Source organism: Terrapene carolina, unplaced genomic scaffold (genome assembly GCF_002925995.2).
Source record: "Terrapene carolina triunguis isolate 2854851 unplaced genomic scaffold, T_m_triunguis-2.0 Scaffold93, whole genome shotgun sequence".
Classification (NCBI taxonomy): Eukaryota; Metazoa; Chordata; order Testudines; family Emydidae; genus Terrapene; species Terrapene triunguis.
The window spans coordinates 25,434,612-25,462,201 of NW_020664444.1; the positions used below are offsets into that span (position 1 = coordinate 25,434,612).

Below are 27,590 nucleotides of genomic sequence, written 5' to 3' on the forward strand. Positions count from 1 at the left end.
CCGTGGCCGTCCCGCCCGGACCTGCTCTCCCAGGACCAGGGCTGCCTCCTCCACCCCAACCTAGTGGCACTCCACCTCACGGCGTGGCTGCTCAATGGTTAGGTAGGGAGGAAAGGACGTTCTCGGAAGGGGTTCAGCACGTCCTTCTAGAAAGCAGGCGCCCCTCCACGTGCCAAGCCTACTTGGTTTTCCAGGTGGGTGGACGAGTGGGGCGTTTCCCCGGTGGCCGCCCCGATCCAGCTGATTCTGGACTACCTCCTTCACCTTAGAGCCCAGGGCCTGGCGCCCTCATCAGTCAAGGTGCACCTGGTGGCCATATTGGCCTTCCATCCATCGGTGCAGGGCCACACGGTATTCTCCCATGCTATGACTGGCCGATTCCTTAAGGGGCTGGATCGTCTCTTCCCGTATGTCAGGCCCCCAGTCCTGCAGTGGGACCTAAACCTGGTGTTGGCCCCAGGTTTGAGCCGCTAGCCACGTGCTCCTGGTCACACCTCTCGTGGAAGGTAGCCTTCCTGGTTGCGATCACGTCGGCTAGGCAGGTCTGGGAACTCAGGGCCCTGACCTCTGAGCCCCCGTACACGGTGTTTCCTAAAGATAAGGTCCAGCTCCACCCACACTCCTCGTTCCTCCTGAAGGTGGTCTCCACCTATCACATGGGTCAGGACATTTTTCTGCCGGACCTCTGCCCCAAGCCCCGTGCGTCCAGTGAGGAGCGCCGCCTCCACACGCTGGATGTGCGACAGGCTCTGGCTTTTTACCTGGAGCAGACTAAGCTGTTCAGAAAGTCTTCGCAACTGTTCATCGCCTCGGCCGAGCGCATGAAAGGTCGGCTGATCCCCACTCAGCGGCTCTCCAACTGGATCACCTCGTGCATCCGTACCTGTTATGACCCGGCAGGAATCCCTCTGCCACCAATTGTGAAGGCGCATTCAACTCGGGCGCAGGCCTCGTCGGCTGCCTTTTTGGCCCATGTCCCCATTCAGGACATTTGTAGGGCTGCCACATGGTCTTCAGTTCACACGTTCACCTCGCATTATGCGATTTTCTCTCAGACCAGGGAGGATGCCGGGTTCAGCAGGGCCGTTCTCCACCCCAAGAGTTTGTGAACTCCTTCCCACCTCCAACAGATATAGCTTGGAATCACCTATTGTGGAATACACATGAGCAATCACTCGAAGAAGAAAAGACAGTTACCTGTTCCGTAACTGGCGTTCTTCGAGATGTGTTGCTCATGTCTATTCCACATCCCGCCCTCCTTCCCCTCTGTCGGAGTTGTCTGGCAAGAAGGAACTGAGGTTGGGGGGAGCGCTCCCCTATAGGTACTGCTGGGGAAAAACTTCTGGCACTGGCGCACGTGGCGAGCGGGCACACCTATTGTGGAATAGACATGAGCAACATATCGAAGAACACCAGTTACGGACAAGGTAACTGTCTTTTTCCTGTTTGTTCATAATCTGGAAAAGAAAAACAAGCTTTCCTGCTTTTTCAGGTCTCAAACGATTTCTCAATTTGGAATGAATTAGTCCAAAGGAAGAAAATATTCTTTCTACACCGGCAGAAAAAGCTACTGCTGTTAAAAGTGAGATTATCACTTTAACAGTCTCTGAATCCAAGTGCTTAAGTGACTTCCACCAGTTCACTTTAAACATCTTTAAAACATCATCAGTAAACATGTATTTCTTGAATGGTTCTTATTCCCAAAATGGGTCTTTTTTACGGCCTGCTCCCATTATAGGTTTTCCCTTCTAGTGAGAGAATAGTATGATAGATCTCAAATCAATGAAGGCTACACTCAGAAAGACCTCAAGACTTCTGGAATATGCTGCTCAAACAGTTTCACTTTTGTTTCTACTGCCTGTCCCTCCCTTCTCACATTTATCTCCAGACTTTTTCTCCTTGTCCAGATCTATTCCGCCCCCAACAATCTTCTATTCATTGAACTTCTCGAAACTTTGCACTTTTAGAGAGAAGTAAGGGATTGACTCTGTGTACACAAATTTGCAGAAGGACAATAGGGTTGAGGTCTGTTATTTCTCACTTCTATATATTATTTATTTAAAAACATTTTTGCTGTTAACAACCATGTTATCTCTGGAGACACAAATCCACAGTTTGAGAACTGCAAAACTAAGCATCTCTGATGGTATCTTCTAGACTGAGCATTGAGCCCCGTTGGGTAGATAGAAAGATTAACCTAAATAATCTATACAGAAGCCCATGGAAACCCATAAGATTGGGTCCCTAATCCATGAACTATTGGAACTCATTTACAAAACTTTTCTTAAACATTACATGAATATATTGTCTCATACTATAGAATTAGATTTTATAATCCCAATTCCATGATGAGATATCTTTGAGCTATAATGTATCTTAATTAAAACTATCTTTAGATAGGCTTTTCCCCCAAAAAGCATTTTATCAAAAAAATCCGATTTAAATAAAAAAAATCTATTTTTTAAATTTTTAAAAAAAAAATCATTGATTTTTATCCACCCTGGATGCAATGCTCAAGCAAGTAAAACCCCAGCAGAAATTGAGGAAAAATCATACAACTTTGTGAACCCTTCCTGAAATGTCTTGTCCAAAGGGGTTCCATGGCATGTAAGACATTGCCAGCAGAGTGCAAACTGGGAAATTGCTTTTATTTCTTTACATCAATTGATTCACAACTATCTGGCTGTCCTTGCAACTCTTCTAGTACTGCTGTCTTCACTGTCCCTGTCCTGTTCCTTTGGTTTATTTGTTGCATTTCCTTGTTGCATCATGCTTGAAATTGGATGATTAGCCCTTTAAGGCAAGGGCTGTCTCTTGCCTTTTTATGTAACATCTAGGTTCTGATCCTGATTTAGGACCTCTGGGCCCTACTGTAATATGAATAATAAGTGAGAGCCAGGGAAATGCATCTGCTTTGGTCATGGTGGTGGGGGGGAGGGAGGGGAGAAAAGAGGGGAGAGAACAAAGGGTTACATGTACGTTACAAACAAATTGAAAGCCCTTTTTTGGACATTGATCACATTTTATTTTATGTCAACAATGCAAAGGGCACAGGAATAGGATAAAGTGAAACAGTAACATGAGTCAGCACACTTCTAAATCTTTATAGCCTTTTTGTGTGTAAATATCTTTTCAGGTCATCTATATATCAAACTAAAATAGATAAATGTGCTACCGACTGATTCCCATCCTCCCCCTGTTTTACAAAGCACAGGGGAAACACAGGTTTCAGTGGTAGCCGTGTTAGTCTGTATCAGCAAAAAAACCGAGGGGTCCTTGTGGCACCTTAGAGACTAACAAATTTATTTGGGCATAAGCTTTTGCGGGCTAGAACCCACTTCATCAGATGTATGAAGTAAAAGATACAGGAGCAGGTATAAATACATGAAAGGATGTGGGTTGCGTTACCAAGTGTTAAGTCAGTCTAACGAGATAAATCAATTACCAGCAGGATATCAAGGGAGGAGAAATAGCTTTTGAAGTGGTAAGAGAGTGGCCCATTACAGACAGTTGACAAGAAGGTGTGAGTAACAGTAGGGAGAAATTAGTACACCTCTACCCCGATATAACACTGTCCTCGGGAGCCAAAAAATCTTACTGCATTATAGGTGAAACCGCGTTATATCGAACTTGCTTTGATCCACCGGAGTGCGCAGCCCCGCTCCGCCCGGAGCGCTGCTTTACCGCGTTCTATCCGAATTCATGTTATATCGGGTCGCGTTATATCGGGGTAGAGGTGTATTGGGGAAATTAAGTTTAGGTTTTGTAATGACCTAACCACTCCCAGTCTTTATTCAGGCCTATTCTGATGGTATCTAGTTTGCAAATTAATTCCAGTTAATTAATTCTGCAGCTTCACGTTGGAGTCTGTTTTTGAAGTTTTTTTGTTGAAGAATTGCCACTTTGAGGTCTGTTATTGAGTGACGAGAGAGATTGAAGTGTTCTTCTACTGGTTTTTGAATGTTATGGTTCCTGATGTCAGATTATTCTTTTGCGTAGAGACTGTCCAGTTTGGCCAATGTACATGGCAGAGGGGCACTGCTGGCACATGATGGCATATATCACATTGATAGATGTGCAGGTGAACGAGACCCAGATGGTGTGGCTGATGTGGTTAGGTCCTATGATGGTGTCCCTTGAATAGATATGTGGACAGAGTTGGCACCGGGGTTTGTAGCAGGGTTTGGTTCCTTGGTTGGTGTTTTTGTTGTGTCGTGTGTAGTTGCTGGTGAGTATTTGCTTCAGGTTGGGTGGCTGTCTGTAAGCGAGGACTGGCCTGTCTCCCAAGGTCTGTGAGAGTGAGGGATCATCCTTCAGGATAGGTTGTAGATCCTTGATGATGCTCTGGAGAGGTTTTAGTTGGGGCCTGTAGGTGACAGCTAGTGGCGTTCTGTTACTTTCTTTGTTGGGCCTGTCTTGTAGTAGGTGACTTCTCGGTACCCTTCTGGCTCTGTCAATCTGTTTCTTCACTTCACCAGGTCGATATTGCAGTTTTAAGAACGCTTGATAGAGATTCTGTAGGTGTTTGTCTCTGTCTGAGGGATCGGAGCAAATGCGGTTGTATCTTAGAGCTTGGCTGTAGACAATGGATCATGTGATGTGGTCTGGATGAAAGCTGGAGGCATGTAGGTAAGTATAGCAGTCAGTAGGTTTCTGATATAGGGTGGTGTTTATGTGGCCATCGCTTATTAGCACTGTAGTGTCTAGGAAGTGGACCTCTTGTGTGGACTGGTCCAGGCTGAGGTTGATGGTAGGCTGGAAATCGTTGAAATCTTGGTGGAATTCCTCAAGGGCCTCCTTCCCATGGGTCCAGATGATGAAGATGTCACCAATGTAGCGCAAGTAGAGTAGGGGCGTTAGGGGACGAGAGCTGAGGAAGCGTTGTTCTAAGTCAGCCATAAAAATGTTGGCATATTGAGGGGCCATGCGGGTACCCATAGCAGTGCCGCTGACTTGAAGGTATAAATTGTCCCCAAATCTGAAATAGTTGTGGGTGAGGACAAAGTCACAAAGTTCAGCCACCAGGTTTGCCATGATGGTATCAAACTTAATTTCCCCAATACTAATTTCTCCCTACTGTTACCTTCTTACCACTTCAAAAGTTATTTCTCCTCCCTTGATATCCTGCTGGTAATTGATTTATCTCGTTAGACTGACTTAACACTTGGTAAAGCAACCCACATCCTTTCATGTATTTATACCTGCTCCTGTATCTTTTACTTCATACATCTGATGAAGTGGGTTCTAGCCCACGAAAGCTTATGCCCAAATAAATTTGTTAGTCTCTAAGGTGCCACAGGGACCCCTCATTTTTTTTAGGGGAAACACAGTTACCTTGTGCTTTGCTTATTATACATATAAGCAAAATGCCAAGGGTTTCCTCTCTGTGGATTCAAATGTATATAACCTGGTAAAAGCCTTGCTTCTTTGTAAACGTTTGTACTGCTGCTGGTACAACAGCCCATATCACCTCTGATTTGTTCAGTTTTCAAATTGGAATTTTAAATCACCTCTGTTTTACTTTTGCTTTAGGGTTCATTGGAGACATCTTAGGTCTCTACTGCCATTGGGGGTGCTCAGCCCTTGAGAGCAAAGCAAATAAATCAAGAGAGCTTTTAGGGTTCCAGTCGTAACACTGGGGTCTCTTCTTGACTTCCTCAGCATAAGTTTGCTCAGCAAATCACTGGGAAAAAAATTGGGAAATCCTATGGCTTTGCCTCTGTTGTTCCAATCCCTGCCAAATGTTGAGCCCACTTACATCAGGGCTGACATTGGCCAATGACTCTCAGGCTGTTTCTACACTACAGCCTATGTCAGCAAAACTTACATTGCTCAGGGGTGTGAATATTCCACCCCCCTCCAGCGACATAAGTTACTCCGTCATAAGCGTTCATGTGCACACCATTGTGTCGGCGGGAGAGCTTCTCCTGCCAACATAGCTTATGCTGCTCACGGAGACGGGTTTTTTATGCCAACGGGAGAGACCTTGCCTGTCAGCATAGAGCGTCTGCACCAGCGCAGCTGTATCGGTACAGCTGTGCCGCTTGCAGTGCTGTACGTATAGACATGCCCCAAGGAACCATCGATGTCCAAATAATCTGAAAAAAGCATTTATTTCAACAGGGCGTTGGTTCCCTTGAGAGTGTGGTGTGAAAAGTTCAAGCCTTGCAAGGGAACAGGAGGATCTGGTCTCTTCCAACTTACCCTCTTGACACCTCAAGTAATTAAACCAATAAAGGTTTTTCCCTTGATGTCTTCATTCTAAAGAGGCTGCTTTAATTTTATACTTGATAGTTTCATTAAGGAACTAATGGGAATGGAATTGTTGTATTGACAGCAAGAATGTGACTCTTCCAACTGTCACCTAAGGTTTCGCTCCATAATTCATGGGAAGGGGTGTGTGGGAGTCTGAGTGGGGTGTGAGATGGGTTTCTTTTGTCTAGTTTGAAAAACTCCAGTTTGAATAAGCTTTTGGTCTTGGTGATATCTTTTCTGGAACTGTTACATTGCTACAGCCTATAGTGTGGATGCAGTTATACCAGTATAGCTCATGCCCCCTTATTCCCAGTGATACCAGTACAGCTATATTGGGGTAAGCACTTTTATTCTGGTATAACTGTGCCCACACTGGGGGAGTTGTACTGCTATATTGGTATAATTAAGCAGTACAACTTCTGTGTGTAGAGGAGCCCTTGATCACATTCCTTCAAGTGGATGGGTGAGTGGGTGGGGGTGTGTCAGAGAGAGACTCAGTGCTTCAAAGTGCTGTTGTTTACTCTTTTTTTATTCACTGAAATATACATGAAAGTAATAGAAAAGAGAAGCTTAAATCTTAGGTGATGTTGTCAGTGGGTTTCTACTCCATGTACCAGCAGCTATAGCAGTTTTTTATGTATTCAATTAAAAAAAATAATGCTATTACATTTAAAAATAATGAAACCAGGATCCTTTTGCACTGCCATTTGAAACCAATTCAAAAGCTGTCTCACTCAGGAGAAATACACAGAATATAAGCATATACTGTAACCCCAACAAGAAGGTGTCTGATTGTAACTGGCCAAAACCAATTTGGGAAGCTCTTCTTTCCCTGATTAGTCCTTTCAGTAAGAGGTTTTTATTTTTTCTGGCGTTTGTATTCCTCATCACCACTCCCATGCCTTTAAATGAGGCTTTTTGTGTATGTGACGTGGTCTCAGTCCTGTAATGCTGGGAAAATAAACTCCTGAAAGTTTTGGATTGTTTGTGTCATTAGAAACACAGAACTTGAGATTGGGGTAAGGAAAGGAAAAGGTCTTTTCCTTTCCTTCTATTCAAAGTGGGTAAGGGCAAGACTGGCTGGTGTTCATGTAATTGGGATTCTTAATTTAAATATGGAGTATTTGCCTCTCGGTGATTGGTGTGAATCAACCCAGGTGGTAGGGACAGACAGTTACCATTGAACTGCTGCGTGGTCTCAGTCTAGTCATAGTGGGTAGATATGTTCTTATCAATTTGACACCTTTTTGTGGAGTTTTGGCAAGAAGACTAAGAATTTGACTGGTTGGGAGAATCGGGTCAGTTCTGCACTACAGATGTTTCCCAGCATAGTTCGTCACTCATGGGTGTGATTAGTTTGTGACCTCTGACCGACACAGCTTTGTAGTGTAGATGCAGTTGTACCAAAAAACCTGCACTTTTGTTGGATTAGTTTATTTCACTGGGATTGGGGGTGCATGGAATAAGCTATATTGACAAAGGTTTTTGCTGGTGTAATCTCTGTCTACTCTAGGAGCGCCTTGCCGGTATAATATACTGCATAGTTCTACCAGCAAAGCGCTCCTAACTTAGACCTGGCTTCACTTATCTTTTCCGTAGCGATGGTTCCTCCTGGTCTGGGCTGAGTTCTGCTGAATAAGGCTTGCACTGCCACTGCCTCTGCTCTGCAGTACCTGTTCTGTGGTGTAAACAGATTTCAGTCTCCTATGTTGCGAATCCAGCACTTTTCATATACCTGAAAAAATTCACTTCAAGTTACAAAGTAAAAGGAAAGAAAAAAGAGCTGTGTGGTTTATAGTTCTCCAGACCCTCTGGTTCCAATAGAAATTCCACTTCTCATATGAATGGAGGCAGGCCAGGTCTTTGATTCTGGATCAGGGTTTAGGACCAATCCCAGATTCTCTTCCTCCAAGCCTGTAGAGAATGCAGTTTTTAATCTGTTTTATCAAATAAAAAATGTCTTAGGAAGGAACTTAGGAATGCTTTTTAATTTTGTGGGTTTTTCATATAGGTAAATTGTCAATACACATCAAATGAGACGAGCCACTTTGGAAATAAAGCAGTGAATCTGTGAGGCAACAGATTGCCTTTGGATATTTTCTGTGGGAATTTCCCGATGCAGTTCATGAGAACTAGCTGATCGAAAATGTACGTCATATGATCCTGCACATAGCAGTATGCCTTGGAGCATTAATATCTGGGCATATGGGTGCAGGGAAGTGACCCCGCTTTGATGACTTAATAGAAGCTGGAAAACTATGATCTTTACTGAAAAGGTCAAAATCTTGTACTAAATCAGAATTTCCTTCCCCTGGTAGATATTCTTCAGGGATCAGGAATGTCTTCTGAGCCCACGTCTTCAGCTTCTGAGCAGTCCCCCACTTCTCCAGGGTCTCCACGTTCTCTCCGCCTGCCCGAAAACCGCAGAACAAGAGATCGCTCTCCATCTCCCATGCGAGGTTACCTTATCCCCAGTCCCCTTCCAACTCGACGGACCAGGACATTTTCAGCGTGAGTATTGGGGGAGCAACGTGGGAGGAAGGACACCTATTGACATTTAATGTGACCTCTTTTAATAGTGTTCTATAAATTTTCACAAAACCCAAGTTTAATAGAGTTATTCAAGGTATATACTAGCTTTCCTGGTATAACTCTGCCCTTCTTGGATTCGGCTGGACGCTGCGTTTGTGGGTTGCTTGAAGCTGCCTTACAAAGTGTGTGTGTGTGGTTGTGGTTGTTTTTAATTAGTTAAGACCCTGATCCTCCAGTGCAGTCTGCCTTGTCCTGATTCTTCACTCTCCATCACCCACCCATCCAGTACAGGCCTCTGAGGATTCTACCAAGACAAGGTGGATCCAGAGTGGCCGAGTGAAATAAATATTGCAGGAGTGTCTTCCCCAAAGAGGTCACAGTCTGGTCACTTTTGACTGAACGTATGACATGGGCCTGTGATAAAGAGCAAAACTGCACAATAAGGCTGTGCTCCAAAGCCCGTTGAAGGCAATGGGAGTCTTTCCCTTGATTTCAATTAACTTTGGATCAGGCTCTAGCTGGTCCAATAAAGGATATTACCTCACGCACCTTGTCTCTAATATTCTGGGACCAACATGAGTACAATTACACTGCATATATATAATATGAAGCTGTGTTCAGCCATTGGACCCCAATCCTGGAATGAGGTCTTTATGGGAGCAGGGGTCTGTACAAGCAGACCACACAGTAAAATGCTACATCACTAAGACCTCAGTCTTTCAGTTTGTCTATATTTTAAGTGCTTCTGTATCTAGTTGGCTTGGTATGTTTGTCAGCTGTGTTTTGCTGCTGTGTAATCCACCTTCTCTTGTCAGAAGTTAACATTACTGATTCATTGCAGAATTAAGATTGAGGTTATTTATATTAGCAGTTGTGTTCAGTGAGTTAAAAAAAAAAACCCCACACCAGAAGAAGTGAATTTAATATGATGTTAATTACAAAATACTTCAGTTGCTCTGAACTTTTATAATGGACCATTTTATGGTTTAAAAAAACCTCATGAGGTGCTTGCCCAGTTTCATGTCTGGGCTTGATGTGACCATAAAAACCACCTCAGGGTTAGACTTTTCCTATGTCTAAATTATAGGATTTAACTATCAGTCATTAATCTCCACTCCAGCTCTTAAAGACTTATGGTGGGGGTTTTTTTTGGAGGGGGTGGGGGGCTCTTGTAATTCTCTAATCACTGTTAATTGTCAGAATCTTGCTAATTTGGTAACCCTGAAAATTAAAACAGCTGTTAATTTTGATTGCCCTTTTTAAACAAAAGGAGCTCTAAGCCAGTTCAAAGTCCTAAACTGTATGGAAAGAAAGACTGTGGTGGCAAACATCTTGTTGCACCAGGTAGATTTTTAAAATTCGTTTCTGATGCGTGTGATCTGAAATTCTCCACTTTCAGTTGGTTCATTACAGATTTGAGGTCTTCTCCTATAAACATTGCTGGGAGGAGTGCTTTATTTCCCTGAATAGGCTGATTTGAAGTCAATGGATTACTCAGGGCAGTAAGTGTTATACCCAGTAATAAATACTTGCAGGATCAGGCCCTTAGTTCGCTTTTGGAGGTAGAAATGAAGTTATTCATGGACACTTTTTCCAATACTTGGTATTTAAGTTTTCTGTCCCATTTTCCCACTGCTGGGGCTTGTGGCTTTAAATGAGTGATTCAGGAACAGAGCAGATCTTTTAAGAGATTTTTCAATTCACTCAGATCTAAATAAACCCTCTGAAGGTGACGTACATTGTGAAAATTATGACATGTCTAAGTGGCAATACAAATGACTTACTGGGGGTTGGCCAGCTCATAATGGAATCCCGCCAGCAGCTCAGAAATGAGAGAGAATCGGCCTCAGTGTGAGCAAGGGAGAGGTCAGAAGGGCTATTGACAAACTGAAACGCTACATTCCCACCTCCCGCCAGCTTTAGATTGGATTCCACATGGTAGCAGCAGCACAACAAACAAACAAACAGTACCGCAATAGCAGGGACAAAGTGAAAGGTGGGGTGAAGAAGCGAATGCAGCCGTGAGTTGACCATGTTTCATGTCCTGCTGCTATGTAAGTGTAACTTTATCTATTCAGCCACATCAATATGCCTCAGCTTCCTCAGGGCCCCCCGAATCCATGTTTCTCATTCTTGGCTATTACCTGGCATTTCCACTATTTTTTGCACAAGGCCCGCCATTTTCTGCTACTACATTATTTATTTATCTCCACACTCTATTTCTTACAGTCCTTTACGTAGCTGAATGCAGGACATTGGGCGTATCACTTATTCCCCAACAAGGCACAGAAAGGTTATCTGTAATGTAGGTATAACACTTGCCTATGAAGGGCACCTGAAAAGTGATGGCTGGGGTGCAAACATCTTGCACAGTCTTTTTTATTCTGTTTTTTTTAAATAACCATTCTAGAGAGTCACAGGAGAAGAAAAAGAAAGAGAATGTGTCGGTATAAAGATAAAACTGAATATTGGCCAGGCGATCATAACAATCACAACAAAGGAAAAAATATTACAAGTGGAGAGCACAGTCAGTGAAAACGGAGTGAACTTCATTACAATCTTGTGGATCTGTAAGGTATTTAGACAGGTAGTTTGGCTGCCTGGGTATCCAAATAAGCATAGCTGAGAGGACAAAATGGCTAAATCACAAAATTTCATGAGCATATTTATCCCTGTTCACTGGAGTAAATTTCTTCATGATCAGTACATCCCATGCTTTATCATACCAATTGCCTATTCAGCTACAGCTATTGCAGGTCTGGGGAATGGCAGATCAGCCTTTTTTGATGGGGTGGATGTTATCCGCACCAGTTAAGAGCCTGATCCAAAGTCCATTGAAGTCACTGGGAGTCCTTATATTGACTTCATTGGCTCAGGCCCTGTAGCAACAGTTATATAAATATCTACATGGGAGCCTGGGACAAGACTGCTGCTCTGTATGAATACCCACTTCCAGAAAATCTGTACTCTAAAGCAATCCCAGCACATGTGTTTAAAGGTATCAGCTGCTGGACTACAGCACCAGCATAGATCTCTATTGATTTTGACCCATTTTCAAAGGCCATTGGGGTGCTAGATAAGATGTATGTAGCATATGATACTGTATGTTAAAACAGTTTGCACAGAGAGACATGTTAGTGGTGTGTAACTGAACATTTGGACTGTTGTATTCAGTGTGGATGGTATTCTCTGGCTCTGGTGTGGGTGGAAGCCCACATATAACTGAATATGAACTGCTTATTTGTGTCCCTCTCCATGTGCAGGACCGTGCGGGCCTCTGAAGGCCCCATCTATAAAGGAGTCTGTAAATGCTTCTGTCGCTCCAAAGGCCACGGCTTCATTACTCCTGCGGATGGAGGGCCAGACATCTTTGTACACATTTCTGAGTAAGTCTTTCAAGTTGAAGAGCTGGTTGTTGTAACTTACAGTTGATTGGCAATGTCCTTTCCCCCTCTCTTCCCTCCCATTACTCAGGTTATAAAGGGGTCTGTGTTGTGCAACTTTAACCTCAGTGCAGAAAAATGTGCAAATATTATGGAAAGTAGTAGGCTAAGCTGGTTATTGAGCAATACTATAAAGTCATAGATTTTTAGGCCAGAAGGGACTGTGAGATCATCTAGCCTGACCTTCTGTATTTCACAGGCCTTTACATTTCACCCAGTGTGTTCTGCGTTGAGTCCAATTACTTGTTTGATTAAAAGCATATCTTCCAGAAAGACCAAGAACTCCCAATTTTCATTCACTTTTTTCCCTCTAAGTTTTCTTCCCAATCAATTTCTCTCATAACGTTCCTCACCTTTGGGAAATTAGCCCTTTTGAAGCATAAAGTATCTGTATTACTGATTGGGACAGTCCTCTGTTTGCCCACAATAAATGTAATCAGATCATGATCACTGGTCCCTAGGTAATTTCCAGGCCAGTGGTTAGTTCATCGTCATTTGTCATAATGAAGTTCAAAATCAAGTTAACTTGTGTTGGGTGCAATACCTTTTTTGTTAAAAAATGATCATCTATAATTTTTAGAAACTCCAAGTGGTGTTTCCTACTGGCTTCATGAGACCTCCAACATGGAGGTCATGAGACCTCCAGTTTTTAAAAAGGGCTCCAGAGGTGATCCCAGCAATTACAGGCCAATAAGCCTGACTTCAGTACCGGGCAAACTGGTTGAAACTATGTAAAGAACAGAATTGTCAGATACATAGATGAACATAATTTGTTGGGGAAGAGTCAACATGGTTTTTGTAAATGGAAATCATGCCACACCAATCTACTAGCATTCTTTGAGGGCATGGACAAGCATGTGGACAAGGGGGATCCAGTGGATATAGTGTATTTAGATTTTCAGATAACCTTTGACAAGGTCCCACACCAAAGGCTCTTAAGCAAAGTAAGCTGTCATGGGGTAAGAGGGAAGGTCCTCTCATGGATTGGTAACTGCTCTCTGGATTGATTTGGTGGCCTGTGACATGCCTCCACCAGTAGCCCTCCCTGGGTTTTGTTAGTTAGCAATTGATCCATATGCATTCAAGGTCCTGTAGTTCTTAGTTATCAGTAATTCTAAAACAGATAATAGTGTCTTTAACGTAGAGTGACCCTCTCCTCCCCATCTCTTTAACCCACTCTGTCCTTCCTGAGCAGGTTATAACTGACGATTTTAACATTGCAATCGTGTGAATCATCCCACCAGGTTTCAGTAATACCAGTTAAAGCAATTTTTTTCTCATCAATGAGAATTTACCTAACACGGCTGCTACTCTGAAACCTGTTCCTCTCACTTGTATCCCATACACCTAGCGTTGGTATATAAGCAACTGAAAATTTTCTTCTGTTCACATCCTTTCCATATTGGTTCAATTTGTTCAAACATATGGAATTTGAGATTGTACCGTGTTTGCCTCCTCAGCACCTCCCCTTGTGTTGATCTTTCAGTAATTCTTTGTTTAAATATGGGCACTTATGTATTCTGGCTCCACCTGACTCCTATTTCGGTGGTTCTGGTGCTGTAGAAGTTGGAGCAAATGCAGTGCTTGATAAATATTTACCACTTCGATAATGCATGTCTAGAGTTGTCGTGTGCATTATCAACCTCCCTTACTCCTGCCAGACTTGCAAAGAATGCATGTGCTCTTGAAAACGTATCTCTGGATGAAGTGCTTTACTGCTGGAGCTATTCACTGCACTGTCCCCAGTAGTGAGTGTCTGCAGGTTCAAGCCCCACTGATGCTGGTGGTGATGATTTATTTGTATTACAGGATTGCCTAGAGGACTCAGTTGAGATCAGGGCCTCGTGCTAGGCTCAGTTTGGCTCTGCACAAGCACATTGGAAAAGATGATCCCTGCCCTGAAAAGCTTACAGTTGAAATAGAGAGGGCAGACAGAGAGTGGGAGGGAAACAGGCAGGCCATTGGCAAAGTTGGGAATTGAACATAGATCTCCTGAGTCCCAGTCTAGTGCCTTATCTACTGAATCACACTGCCTCTTGTTTGTGCTTTACTGAGTAATTCCAGGATTGGCTCTTTTTGCCTGATGATCCCACTGTTACTAGTGTCCAGTTTTTCTGAATGCGTCATGGTCTGATGCAGAGTGGCTTTATGTTTTCCTTTTATAAGCAGGTTAGCAAGTTTAACACTTCCAAGTTTTGTGGGACTGGAAGGCTGTATACGTCTAGGGCCTAACTCTTCTCTCATTGAAGTCAGTGGGAGTTTTTCCATTGATATTAATAAGAACAGGATTGGGCCTTTAGTTTAAATGTTCAGTTTCAGATCTACAATTTTAAAACAGTTGACATTTCCCTCCCTCTTATTAATATGTGCAATTACCAAAGTGCTGAAGATTCTGTATTCTTTAATTAGTCTAAAGTACGGTTCAGGTAGGTGGAAATAGCTTTTGTGGTTGAAAGTGAATGGAAGTATCACTGTCTCTTACTTCTGACACCAGGCAGTGCAGAAACGATGATTTAATAACTCTTTGCTTTTCAGCATCTTGCATTGGGAATTAGAAACACTGTTCTTCATTAATGGAAATTGCTCATATCAGGAGCGTTGTATAACCCATAATGGCTCAGTAGATTGTAGTGACTCAGTTACCATTATACAGTGTCACTTTCAACATACGATCTGTGTTTATATGGGTTCACTTCTTCTCTGTGTTCTTTTCAGCCTCCGGCCACTCTCCAGTGTGATTTGACTAGGAGTGGCATGAAACTGGTTGACCAGGTTTGCAGCACAGACATTTTGGAACAAAACCTGAATGCTTTATCTGCACTCACCAACTTTAGGGGTTAGATAAAAAGGGACCCCATTGAAGTTTGCTCATCTCTACAATGGGGGAAGGTCAGTGGATATTCTAAACAGCAACTGTGAATCTGGCTGCTTCCCACCACAGATGAACATTACGTTAACTTAAAACCGGAAGCCCTGATTTTAATGTAAAGAAATGCAGTGTAATGGTTGGGATTTTGTTTTGTTTTTCCCAAGCAACTTTGGTAAGATTGTCTGATCCTCTTTTGTTTGCTCCCACCGCTGTGAGGAATAGCAAGGTTACATTTCAATGCAACTGTGTCTCATAAGCCCATCAAACTAAAAGGATCTCATCAAATTAAACCATTCTTCTGTCTGTTTTACCTACCATTGTAACAAGTAACTCCTAAATTTACTAGAGTTGAAAGAGATCAGAGGGGAAAAGTTCTCTGGTTCAGTTTGTTTTTACTTAGATAGCACGTGTGTATATTCGGTTTCACTCTTTCTCCTGGTGTAGGCAGTCAGGCCCTGATCCTGCAAACTGTTCAGCTTGGGGAGAACTTTAGGCCCATGTGAAGCCCTGTAGTATTGGTGCACACAGCAGGTGGGTGGTGGAATTTCCATTTGGAAGCATTTCTCAAATTATGACTCTCCGTAGTGTCTGATATGGAAACTCACTATTGCCTGATATGTAACCAGACCAAAGGCTGATCCACAAAACTGGTGGTTTCTACTTTTTCTGGCCTTCTGCATTAAGTATTGATGCCAGAAAACCAAGTACCTTTATTGAAAAGCTTCCTGGAGATTATTGGAAATGCTTTATATTATTATAGTAAAAAGTAATTAAACTAGAAAGACATTATGGCCCGCCGAGTGCTGTAAGGTTTTCATGCACTTTGTCTTCGTTTAGAACTGGGCTTGAAAAATCCACTTCCCAATAGGGGTATGAATCTCTCCCTGGCAGGGTCTTCTAATCCCTTCTCTTCTCTAACCACAAGGCAGTGCTTTAAAATGAACCACTATCTCCAAGGTAACGGTGTTTTTGTAGCAGCAATGATTATAGCAAATTTTCTGTCCTTTTGAATATCCTATCTCCATTGTTCTGGTTTCATAGCCAGCAATTGAATGGGGGCTAATGGTAGCTCACGCAAATGCTGGCTTCTTGTCTGTCATTGAAGCATAACAACTCATATGACTGTAATTTATTCTTCGTTCTCCATCTGTCTTTCCCAAAAAGACTGGGCGCAGTTCCTGATGGATGACAATCTGAGGGCTTTGAAGCTTTTGTGTGGTAGTCAGTAGTAGAGGAGATCCCTGCAGAGCTTGCTGGTCAGCAGTTTCCCAAACCATCCTGCTGGTGCAGAACAGAATAGCCAGGGAAGTGTGTGGAAGAGTACAAGACAAGCTGCTGCGTAGTATGAGCTAGACACTGCAGCATGTGCGCTGTGGGTCTCTTGGGGCTGTGGAGTGCCCATGGTGATGGTTGCTAGTGTTCTAGTGAGCACTAGGGGGCACGCAGTGAAGGCTTGTTTATCCCCCAACCCTGTACAGTGCAAAACAGGATTTGGCCCTAAACTGGCCTGATTATAGAGGTGAGACTGGAAGCTAGCTCAGTAGAGAGCGTTACAAATGAATGAACCAATGTCTGCTTCAGAAAACACCATTGTAGGAGCAGCTGATTTCATGGAATGGGAAAGTGATGTGCCTTGCTTCTGTGGCTTTCTGCAATTTGTTAGAACTTGGCTGCAAAGAGGAACGGCTGCATTGCAGAGACCTTCACACTGTCCTTCAGGCTGGAATGTACTGATCACAGTGTTAGTGAACCAGTTCTCAGAACTGTGCTCTGTTTGCACTCCCTACTGTACGTCTCTCTCCGCCCCTCTGCATCATACACAGCCTGGCAGAGATCTCCGGCTTGCTGTAGTTTCCTAACGTACTGGGGCATGCATTCTGGAAGAACTAGGTTCATTACATCCATAACTAAGGATGAGATGTTAGCTGGAAACAGTTTGTAAATAGGGATGCATTTCCATTTCAGGCCACACATTCATACATATGCGATCAGAAGAGATTACTGAAAGGTAAGAGTTTTACTTTGGGCCACGACATCCTGCTTTTACACCTAGATATGTCCATGTCACACTCCCGTTGCATGAAAGAAATCAGACATTGGCTTTGTTACCCTTCCAGGCTCTTTGGCAGGAATATAGGGATCGTCTTTTTCAAACTCCTCTTTGACTTGCTGTCAGTTGCATTGCAAGGCCAGCATCTTGCCTTAACACTCTTTGGGTTGTTCTTGTACCTGTGGAGTGGGGTATAAAATCATGTATTGGAGACACGAGAAATAGTAATTTTTCTCCAAAACGTGAGTCTAGTTCTGAGCTGAGGGACAGAATTGAAAGTGAATATTCCAGCAAAAGAATCGAAGCTTCAGCACCCAGGAAAACTCGCAGTGCAATAGCTCTGAAATTGTCTTGGAATGGAGAATGTTTCTTTGCTTATTGGAATCTGCCAGTTTAGAACCTCATTGAGGTAAGCCAGGCAAATGTGACCATATCCCTTAAATGACAAAGAGCTACCAGGCTTATGCTGTGGTGTGATTCCTCTTAAAGCACCTAACCTGGCCTTGGTCTTTCTCACTGCTTTTCAAGTTTGAAGTATTTGTATTAGCAGGGGTTTCTCCAAGTGCGCAGTTCATAATGTTTGATTGAGCATTCAGAACTTCTATGGAAGCAAAAAATGAGGACTCAGCAGTGAGCTGAAGTGATGCATTGTACAAAACAAGTGTGATAAATGGCTACATACTACCTGTTGCTGTGCACCAGTAATGAAATCTGTTCATGTTAAACTATGATTCCATGGAGTTGCCATCCCATTGCCATGCCATATGAACATGCCCAAAGGTGGACCAAGCATCCCTTTGGATTTTTATAGCTTGTTTTAGACTCCTCTCTCTCTCTCTCTCCCGTTTCTCTGCTCTGTGAAACACATATGTGAATCATAGGTTGGATTTTATCATTTGAATATCCCAAGTGACTTTTTGAGTGGAAAAAGGAAGCGGAGAGCGGCTCTGCACAGCCCTGCCTGTGTTACATTTTAAAAGGAGATGGTCCTGAACAATATTCCCCAGTCGGACCTCTTGTCTTCTTATCCCTCTGCCCACCTGAATCTTGGGGTTGTTGAAAATCCAGGTGTGATTGTTCTGACTTGAGTCCATTGCTAGTTCTGAAGGCAGGCTGTGGCTTTGCCTAGCCCAGGGCTGCAGTGTCTCTTCTTCCCACCCTGCCAGTCAGATGGTTTACTTCCATTGGTATACTGAAATATATCCAAAGCAGGAGCTGTTACGGCAGGTAGAACTAGCTCCGATGGGAAGAGAGGGAACAAATCATTCAATGTTATTTGGAGGGGTATGGAAACGAGAAAATTAGTGAGCAGGATTTTCCGTAGGTTTTTCTGCCATTCTTGTATTTTCCCTCCTCTCAGTTTGGTCAGGAAATTCACATAATATTAATGCAAAGTGAGCTTCCCATTGAAAACTACAACAGTATGTGCCCACAATGATGTTCATAATAATCCAACCCTAGACCCCTTGTCTGATGCACCCCAAGTAGCCAAGAGAAAAGATGAGTTTTGTGGCATGTCCTGGGGGCTGACAATTCTGTGGCTTGGTCCAAAGACAGGATAGCAACTACAGTGTCTCACATGGGCAAACAGGCAGCTACTCAGGTAGCCAGAAGCCAAAACCATGGTTAAGTACTGGTGCCATGTTCTCTATGTGGTGCGCTGCTTAAGAATGTGGCTGCCTGGATTTCATCTTGCAGGTGGCCTCATGATGCAGCCCCACCTTGGACGTGTACATGCAGAGCTTGTTCTAAAATCTAGGCACTCATCCCGTGAAAGTTCTGTCTTTCGTGCTCATGAGTTTTCTGCTATTGGTCATCAGTTTCCTGCTTCTAGTTCAATGTCGCTGTTACAAAGGTGGGACGTAACTGGCATGGAACAGGCATTCTCTTTGGTAGCTAGGGTCAGTCTCATAGATGGCTCTGAATATCAGGACATGGACAGTGTTCACTGGAGAGCTGACACCAAGAGCTGGGAATCAGGGTGAGATATGTCTATGGAGATTGCTTCGCTTGGTACCATTTGGAGCTTTCCAGGGTTTGTGGCTTTATTCAGTGGCATCAAGTGTAGGTTTCTTTGGAATTGTGGCTCGTAGAACGAAGCATTGATTATTTAGCAGGGGGCTCTGTTGTTCTTATCTAACCTTCCCCAGGTGCAGGGTCTGCTTCACAGGTGGTAGGGCAGAAATACCTCAAAAATTCCAAGGTTTCTGTTTGTGTGGTTGGCTCTGACTCCAATAAGGAAGGTGGATTGGGCAACTCTGTCTTTCTCTTCCATGGCTTCCATGGCCCCTTGTTAGGTCATCCCTTCTTTTGTTGATTGCAAGACTGGAGCTGTTTGCCTGGGACTGAAGTTGTACGAAGGCATTCAGGGTTGATAACCCAGGGTAGCTCTGCTGGTCTCTCATGTCTTGCTACTCAAAACAAATATTAGTGTTGTAGGGATATTAAATGAGCGTTACAAAGTGTGCAAGATATATAGAACTTAGGCATGGAAACTAGCTATCTAGGACAGCTCTCTGCCATGCAGGATTGTTCCTTCTGACATATTTTGACCACACTGAAAGCACTTACACTACAAGGTTTCCCTTTGACCTTGTCTTTGTCCCTGGAGAGCTAACTAGAGCCTTACTGATACGAATAGCGACTGTGAGCCTGTAACATTCCATATTTAGACAATTTCTTAATAAGAGCCCCTCCTTTGATTCACGTGCAGACCTCCCTAAAAATAGTGCAGTATAAGATACTCACAATCATCACATTGGTATTGTGATGGGAAATGAGAGTTGCCGGATAGCATAAAACTTAATATACATGCTCTCGGTTCTACGCTGAGTCAAGGACCACATTTTCTATTTTAATATTTTTGGCTGAGATTTTCAAAGTACCCTAAAGGATTTAGATGCAGAATTCAATTTACATTTAAAATTAAAGGCAGTTCGTGTCCAAATCCCTTAAGTAGCTTTGGACAAACTCAGCCTTATTTTCAAATATTCATCAGTCCATAAGAACAAGACATCTTTCTTTTATCCTCCTAGCAGATCCTCTACTAGATTACATCTATAATCTGAATTGCATTTAATGCAAGCGTAGTCGAAAAGAAAATAGCTATCACATACTGAAACACTTTGATTCTTCTTGCTTAGTTTATCTGATCTCTTCAAGTTCACTTGATTTCCAAAACTAAGTTTATTGCCCCCTCCTGTAACTCAAAGAAGGGTTTCAAAACAACCTCTGAATTATCCCTTCATCTTAGACTCCATCACTCAATGCGTTTTTCCACTCCCTCTCTACTGCTGATTTGTCATCTTTCCCATAGCTATATAGTTTTCTTTTTGTCACCAATGGCGAGACTAATCCAGCTCGGACATTGCTTGCTCTTTAACATCAAAACATCATTTAACCATATCACAAGGCAGGAGCAATTCTCTGTCCAGTGTTTTGCAGCCTGTTTGTGTACTATGGACACAGAGTTAACATTGCCATATCCAGCGAGACACGCAGAGAGAAGATGCAGGGGAAAGAATCTCCATTCAGTAGGAAGCCAAGCGCATCAGTGTGTGAGAAATGAAGTCTGTCTGCAGCCCTGGGCCATTCTTGCTGGTTCAAAAGGACTGTCCTGTTTTTGATCAAGTAACTTTATGTCAACAGGAAGGGGAAGATGTGAGGCAGAGAAGCATTAGAGGGAGGAAGCACTTAGAGCCTTTCTAGGGTGGAGTGAGATTTTTCTCATAAACTTCAGTCTCCTGGCATGTCGGTTTGTATAAGTTTGGAAAAACACAACACTGATGCAGTCAACATAATGCTCAAACATTTCCTGCCTCTCTTACTAACAGTAGTGTCACTTAAACTGAAACTGGACGATGGTTCTTACTGGTTGGGCATGCTCACAGGCATCTCCATTTTGGAGTACGGTCACCAGGAGTTAATTTTGCCTTGAACAGCATGCCAAGGCAACTAGCCTTGCCCATTGGGTTAATTACTCTGACCCAAGCTCTTTTAAGTTAAGTCCAGCTTTATTAAACTCACAATTTATGGATTACAATGATGCCAGCTTCTTGTTCTCTGTGTGGGCGACCAGTGGGCGAATAGCTGTGTGGAGAGAAAAGGTAACATGGTAATGGAGAGCATAACCTTCAACCTCTGTACACATCCCATTCGCTCTTCTCCCTAAGACATAGTCTGCACTGCAGGCCGGTGCAGCTCTCATGTTATGTGCAGGTCGGTGCACATGCTCTGGGTTATTAGGAAAAGCTTTCTGTTAAAGTGCACCTGGTTTCCCTTTCATCTCGAGAGCTGGCCACATACATGTAACTATATGTATCATTCCGATTTTATCGCTAGTCAAACATCAATACAAAATAATAAACCAATCGTTACCACTGAGGCTAGTCTGTTTGTTTTTTTTTAACTCTGCTTGGACAAGAACACAAGAGACATGACTGCTTGCTCCGTTGCTCATGTACTTAGCACGCTGCGCTGTGTTTGGGGTTCACAGCACTGCAGGAGACAGTTCATATCCTTTCAGGCTAAGGCTAGTTGTCAGTGTCCCTTTTCAATGCCTCAACATGCCCAGTGTTTAGATCGATGTCACCTGTGTTCAGAAAAGTTTTTAAAGCCAAAGTTGACACCTATTCGTGTAGCAGCTCCTTCAGCCAAACCGACGACAATGCTTGGGAATGGCACCAGTTTGGGTTGAAGCCTATAAAACAGTGATCTGACTGTACGCTCTCAACACCTATCGTGCGTGTGTCAGTGAGATGGAGGTGCGTTTGGCTGTAGGGACGAGGAATAGATGCTGCTTTGTTTCCAAACCTTTCTAACTCTGCAGCTGTTGCTTTATAAAACGTTGTCTGCAGTTGGCAGAGTGTGTGTGAAGCCCCATGGAAAAGAATGCCTCACTGCTCTTTGCTCCATTGCTTCCACTGGCGCAGGTTGGCCATATCTTTTCTTATGGTTATGTTTTTGGTCACTGTTTTAGGTATTTTATTCTGTCGTCTGGAGTCCCTCACCAGGGGGCTGTCCAGTGCCCTTCATTGAACGGCATTTGGTCTGCTCAGGTGCATCTCTAGGCCCCAGGGACAAAAGAGAGTGTGAGTTTTGTTGGCAGTAATAGCCAACGGGGATTCTCCATTAGCCCAAATAGTAGAAGCCTGTGGGCTGTTGGGAGCTGATGGTCCTCAGGTTTGTTCCTCATGCACATGCATGATATGGTGTGACAGTGGAGTTATAGCATAGCTGCTGATTTGTTACATCTTATGGGCAACTGGCATTCACCATTGTGCCCAGACTACTTCTGGGATAGCATGCCCCAGTGCTGAGTCCTTTAGGTACCCACGTAAGTTATGTTCACCTCAGGTACTTATTGTAAACATGCCATCCCCAGATGGGTAGTGATGAGTGGAACACGAGTCTTCTGTTTGAATGACTCAGGCTGATTCATATCAGGCTTATCATCTCCAAGGGTATGGCTACACTGCAGTAAAACCCCTGTGGCTGGCCCGTGTCGGTGACATGGGCTGTGGGGCTATAAAATTTCAGTGTAGATGTTCAGGCTTGGGCTGGTTCTGGGACCCGCAAGTGGGGAGGGTCCTAGAGCTTGGGCGCCAGCCCAAGGCTGAATGTCTACAATGTAGTTTTATAGCCCCAGAGCCCATGTCACCGACACGGGCCAGCTGCAGGAGTTAAATTACAATGTAGATAATACCCCTAGCTGAAGAGCAGCCACAAAAGCTGCATCAGCTCATCTGTCAGTGCTCATTAGCTCATTCTCTGAATTTTCCCACAGCACCTATTGTTCTTCAGTGATGCTCAGATTAACCTTTTGACACTGGGACTTTGGCTTTGTGATGCTGCATTGACAGTCAGGACATCTCACATTTGTATCTAAGCCCCTGGGAGCGGCTTGTACTGCCAGGTACATATCAAGAGTGTCTTATTGGGTCACATTGGAACTGTTTGGGATCTAAAGGCTACAAGGCAGACTGGATGCTGGAGGGATAGTAGCCATTTCTTTTGAGCACTTCCAGTGGTTCCACTAAGGGTAGTCTCAATAGTCTCTGCTTTCAAGAAGCTGCTTGTACCCACTCGCTACAGCAAGCTCCTGGAGCCAGGAGATGGGTAAGGCCAAGTCTCAAATAATCATAGGGTTAGTGTGATCAGAGGTGGATTAAGCTTTACTGGGGCCCTGGACACAAAGAACTCTTCCCCCCCTCCCCCGGGGTCCCTGCCCCATGCTCCTCCTCTCCCCCCTCCCCTCCCCTGGCACCCTGGGAGGTTGCTTGGGTGGCTCACCCCTAAGGCCAGCCCTAGAGCTGCCCAGGGAGCCCAGGCCACTGTGGTAAACCCTGGACCTTCCACCTGCCCTGGGTGGCATGCTGCGGGGAGGGCAGAGACATGGGCCAGGGGGCTGCTCTTGGGCCCCCTGCCCAGGGCAGGTGGAAGGTCCAGGGCTCCCCACAGCGAACCAGGCTCCCTTGGCAGCTCTTACCATGGCTCAGATCCGGCTTCTGTCCTGGGCAGGGGGCGGGGCCAGGGGAAGAAGAGCAGGGGCGGGGCCACTAGTGCTGGAACTGGTGCCCCCCCCACCTCTACCCAGGTTCCGGTGCTCCTCCGGGGGCCCCCAAATTGGCCAGGGCCCCTGGGCATAGGCCCATGCATTAATCCACCACTGAGTTTGATTCAGCTTGGGTTGGGAGGGCAGCCTGGAGCCATGGGAGGTAAAGATCAGTTGGATCAGGCTGTGTGGGGAAGGTGCATTGAATTTGGTGGAGCTGGTATTAAATCATAATGGAAGACTTTACTTAGATTTCCCCTGGGAAAGCTTTTTCTGCCTTATGTTGCCATTTCTCATTGCTGTAAAAGGCTGATTTTACGCAGGGATTGCTTCTGCAGAGGCCCTGTGTTGACTATTTTGCTCCATGCTGGTCTGTCTGGAGTTATATTCCCGTGGGAAAGAGGAGCTTTTCTGCAGCTATTTTTTTAACCTAGTGATAGGAGAATGTGTGGCTGAGAGTTGACTACACAAGTATTATTAATCACTTGGGCTCCCACAGCCTTCAAGGGTGAAAACCTTGTTCTGAGCTCTAAGCCCAGCTTCTTGCTATGTTTGCTCTGTTAGTGGCAGGCTGCTGGGGGGGCAGGGAGGAGGGTCCTTGCAAAAGTTAGTAGCAGTCAGTGAAAATGTGGAGAGTTAGTAACCTTTAATGTTCTGTATGGCTGACCCTGATATTGGGATATAGGAGGAGGAGATGCGTTATTTTCAGGCGGGTTCTGCTTGGATTGCATACAGTAAACAGCTACCAATTAATGAGCTGACTATGCAGCTTGGGTGTACTTGCTCTGAGGGCCTGTGTACCCACCTTAATGCTACTGATGAATAACAGATAAAGGGAGCAAGTGTTGTCAGTGGAAGTTGAAAATGGCTCAGCTTTTGACTGTTCCATGAGGCCCACGTTTGGAATTTTTAGGGCTAGGGTTAGGGGAACTCTAAGGAAAGAACTCTAAGGCATTTGACACTCCCTTGTATATTAATTTCGGTGTCGATTCTGTTCTCCCGCCAAAAATGTTAAGAGGGAATTAAGGTTGAGAGTACATCTCAGTAACTTAAGGGTTAACATCATCACAGGGATGTTGTCATTCTCCCAAAATCTAGGAGTGGAGATGATGCTTAAAAGAAATCCAAACACATTAAGGTAAGAACTACACATTTAAGGGTTCGGCAACCTTTAATTGTAGCCTGCAGTGTTGTCATGGAATAATCATACAATTATGACTTGAGGCATTGATTCATCTGGTTCAGCATTAGATCTTGCCCCTCAGGGTGTGATGCTGACTGCCTCCTCTGCAAAAAGCTGGGTTGAGAGCTGAGGTGCGGAGAAGGTGGGAAATATCTGTATTTCTGGAAGAATAGATGTGACAGAGTTTCCCATCTCACTAGGTTTGAAGGGGTTAATTTCTTTCCTGGGACAGGGTACTGGGGAAGGAGTGACATAGACTGTAGGAATCTCTGGATTGGTGGGAAGCAATGCTCAAGAACCCTCAGCATCTGAGTGGCTTGGCCCTGGGAGATACTGTGGAGGACAGGGACCAGTCATTAACTTTTAATGACAGGCAGCTGAACATGCGGAACCAGCACAACTGCAACTTGAAACCAAGACACTGAGGTGTCAGCTCGCTGTAATAAGAACTTGGCTGCCCAGTGCAGTACCGCAAATTGAGTCCTGGATGCTCTGGGCTAGAGGCAGGGTCTATTGCTAGCATGGACATCTGTGTAAGCTTTGCTCTTCCATTCTAACCTTCCCGTACTGTGGTCAGTGGACTAATAAATGCTGGCTTGTTTTGAGAAGGCCACCCTATGTTGCTGCAAAACTTCTGCCGGTTGTATGGTTCCCAAAAAGGGGTAAGTCTCCAACAGGGGCATAAAGTCCTTTGGACCCGCTGGAGAAACCACAGCAAGAAACGGAGTCGTGCAGCGTGGGGCTCTCCCTTACAAAAAGTGAAGGCCTAGGGCAGAGCACTAATGGGGTATACTCCCAGAAAGAGAGGATAAAGGTCAGAGGCCTGGTAGGCCCTGGGGATCCATAGATAGGAGTTTAATGTGAAAGAAAAGTGCAGGTTATAGAGTTGATGAAGCAGCTGTTACAGAGCAATAGCAGAGGCGGTACAATTAATTATTCTGCAAGTGCCAGAATACATTTACCTGGAGCTGTTCCCCCCCCCATTTTTGTTTTTCCCTTAACAGTATTGAAGGAGAATATGTTCTAGTGGCTGGCGATGAAGTCACCTACAAGATGTGCTCTATTCCACCTAAGAATGAGAAGCTGCAGGCTGTAGATGTGGTCATTACCCACCTAGCACCTGGAACAAAACATGAGACCTGGTCAGGACATGTTATTAGTTCCTAAGTTATCCTGCATGGAGCTGTATCATCGAAGACGCTCAACAACTGACTTTCACGTGAGACTGACAAATGACTATTTTGCATATTGAGTGGGAAAACTGTTAAGGTAGGCGTTGGCCAAATTACCATTTTTACAATAGGCACGATACTTAAAAACAACATACAAACTCTAAGGAAAAAAATAGCTTAAGGAAATTTCCATGCCGGACTTGTCTGCTTTTGTGATCTGTGACCTGATGATAGTGGATGCCCAAAGGTGTTAGGAACTCTAACTAAAACAGCTCCGCAGCACCGAGGGACATAGCTTAGAGACCCAATATGCACCTGTAACATTGTTCCCATGGGCTAAATTTCAGTAAATGTGGTGAATGCTCAGGCAGCAGAATGTCAGCAGAATACTGCTAAAAAGTTTCTAAGTAAATGTACTTGAGAGAGCGAGAGAGACATTCATTGCTGCAATTTCTTTTCTTCACAAGCTAAATAACAAGCACACTGTACAAAGTCTTTATCTGACAGTTATCAGTTTTGACAGCACCTTCTGGTTAACTGTCAGGTGGAACAGTTGCAAATTAGCTAGCTGCAGGAGTGTGGAATTGTTAGCTTTATTAAATGTGGGTTGTTTGTGAATTTACTTTGTGTGCCTTGATGGGTGATTAGCAACAGATTTACAGGCCAGTAGTTACAAAAGTAGGTTGCTTCACACTAAGCAGTAGAAAAGCAACAGAGGTGGGAGTGGTTCACAGCCTCTGATGGTGCCTGAATTTAATGAAACCTTTTAACTGCCTTGATTTTTTTCATATATCCATGTTTGATAGAGTAGTTAGTGTCTACCTACCATGGTTCGTTAGCATTTACACATTCACATCACTTGTGAAAAAGCGAACTCTGCCATGTTCAGATCACTGTATATAAAATGCTGTGTGAATTATTTAGTAGCTTGAGTTATAAAGCCTTGTAGTGGATTCTGCAGTCATGTTTTCCTGCAAAGCTTGCTCGGTGGTATATAGTGCTACCACCACCAACTAGAATATCTTCTCCGCTTCTGTTGCTGCAGGCGTTCATGCAGACAAACTATTGTAACTGTTAATCTCTGCACTAGCTCTGATACTGCTTGTCCGCCAAGTTTTCCAAATGAAGCATTGTCCCCCCCCCGAGGGAGCAGAAATTAAAATGGTTGAAATCAAACTCTCTTCTCTTAGTTACGTGGAATTTGCCTGTTCACTATAGTAACAGTGAGTACTTGTGCTGTTGTGGAATGCATGAAGATGCTATTTCACAGAGAAAGGTGAAATGTCTCAAGCAATTTCAACCTACAGTGATTAAAAGAAAAGAAATGTGAAGGTTAAGAATTACTGTGATGTTTTGTTTTACTTTTAATTCATCTATATTGTACTAAATAGTTTGTAAGCTACTTTGAGTTTTAAACCTGTATTTGTTGTGGGTTTAATATGCTGTAGATTGTAGATTAGCATACACTGCTTCCTTCACAATAAAAGTTTATTTAATAACTGGTTGATAAGTTATCTTCCGCGTACTCACTCA

The 27,590-nt window shown here is 43.9% G+C and overlaps 1 protein-coding gene across 1 annotated transcript; it reads left to right on the forward strand.

The window, feature by feature from the left end:
- The first annotated feature begins 8,567 nt into the window (after positions 1-8,567).
- CARHSP1 (calcium regulated heat stable protein 1) lies at positions 8,568-27,551 on the forward strand. Its single transcript, XM_029911291.1, has 3 exons — positions 8,568-8,766; positions 12,051-12,173; positions 25,890-27,551. The coding sequence occupies exons 1-3, from the start codon at positions 8,594-8,596 to the stop codon at positions 26,050-26,052; spliced, it is 459 nt and encodes a 152-aa protein (XP_029767151.1). The 5' UTR covers positions 8,568-8,593; the 3' UTR covers positions 26,053-27,551.
- Positions 27,552-27,590: the final 39 nt, after the last annotated feature.

Bases quoted from the DNA above. Each gene is read 5' to 3' on its own strand.
- CARHSP1 (XM_029911291.1), top strand. From the start codon at position 8,594: ATGTCTTCTGAGCCCACGTCTTCAGCTTCTGAGCAGTCCCCCACTTCT. The intron at 8,767-12,050 runs GTGAGTATTGGG...CTCCATGTGCAG, and splicing joins CGGACCAGGACATTTTCAGC to GACCGTGCGGGCCTCTGAAG. The intron at 12,174-25,889 runs GTAAGTCTTTCA...TTCCCTTAACAG, and splicing joins ATCTTTGTACACATTTCTGA to TATTGAAGGAGAATATGTTC.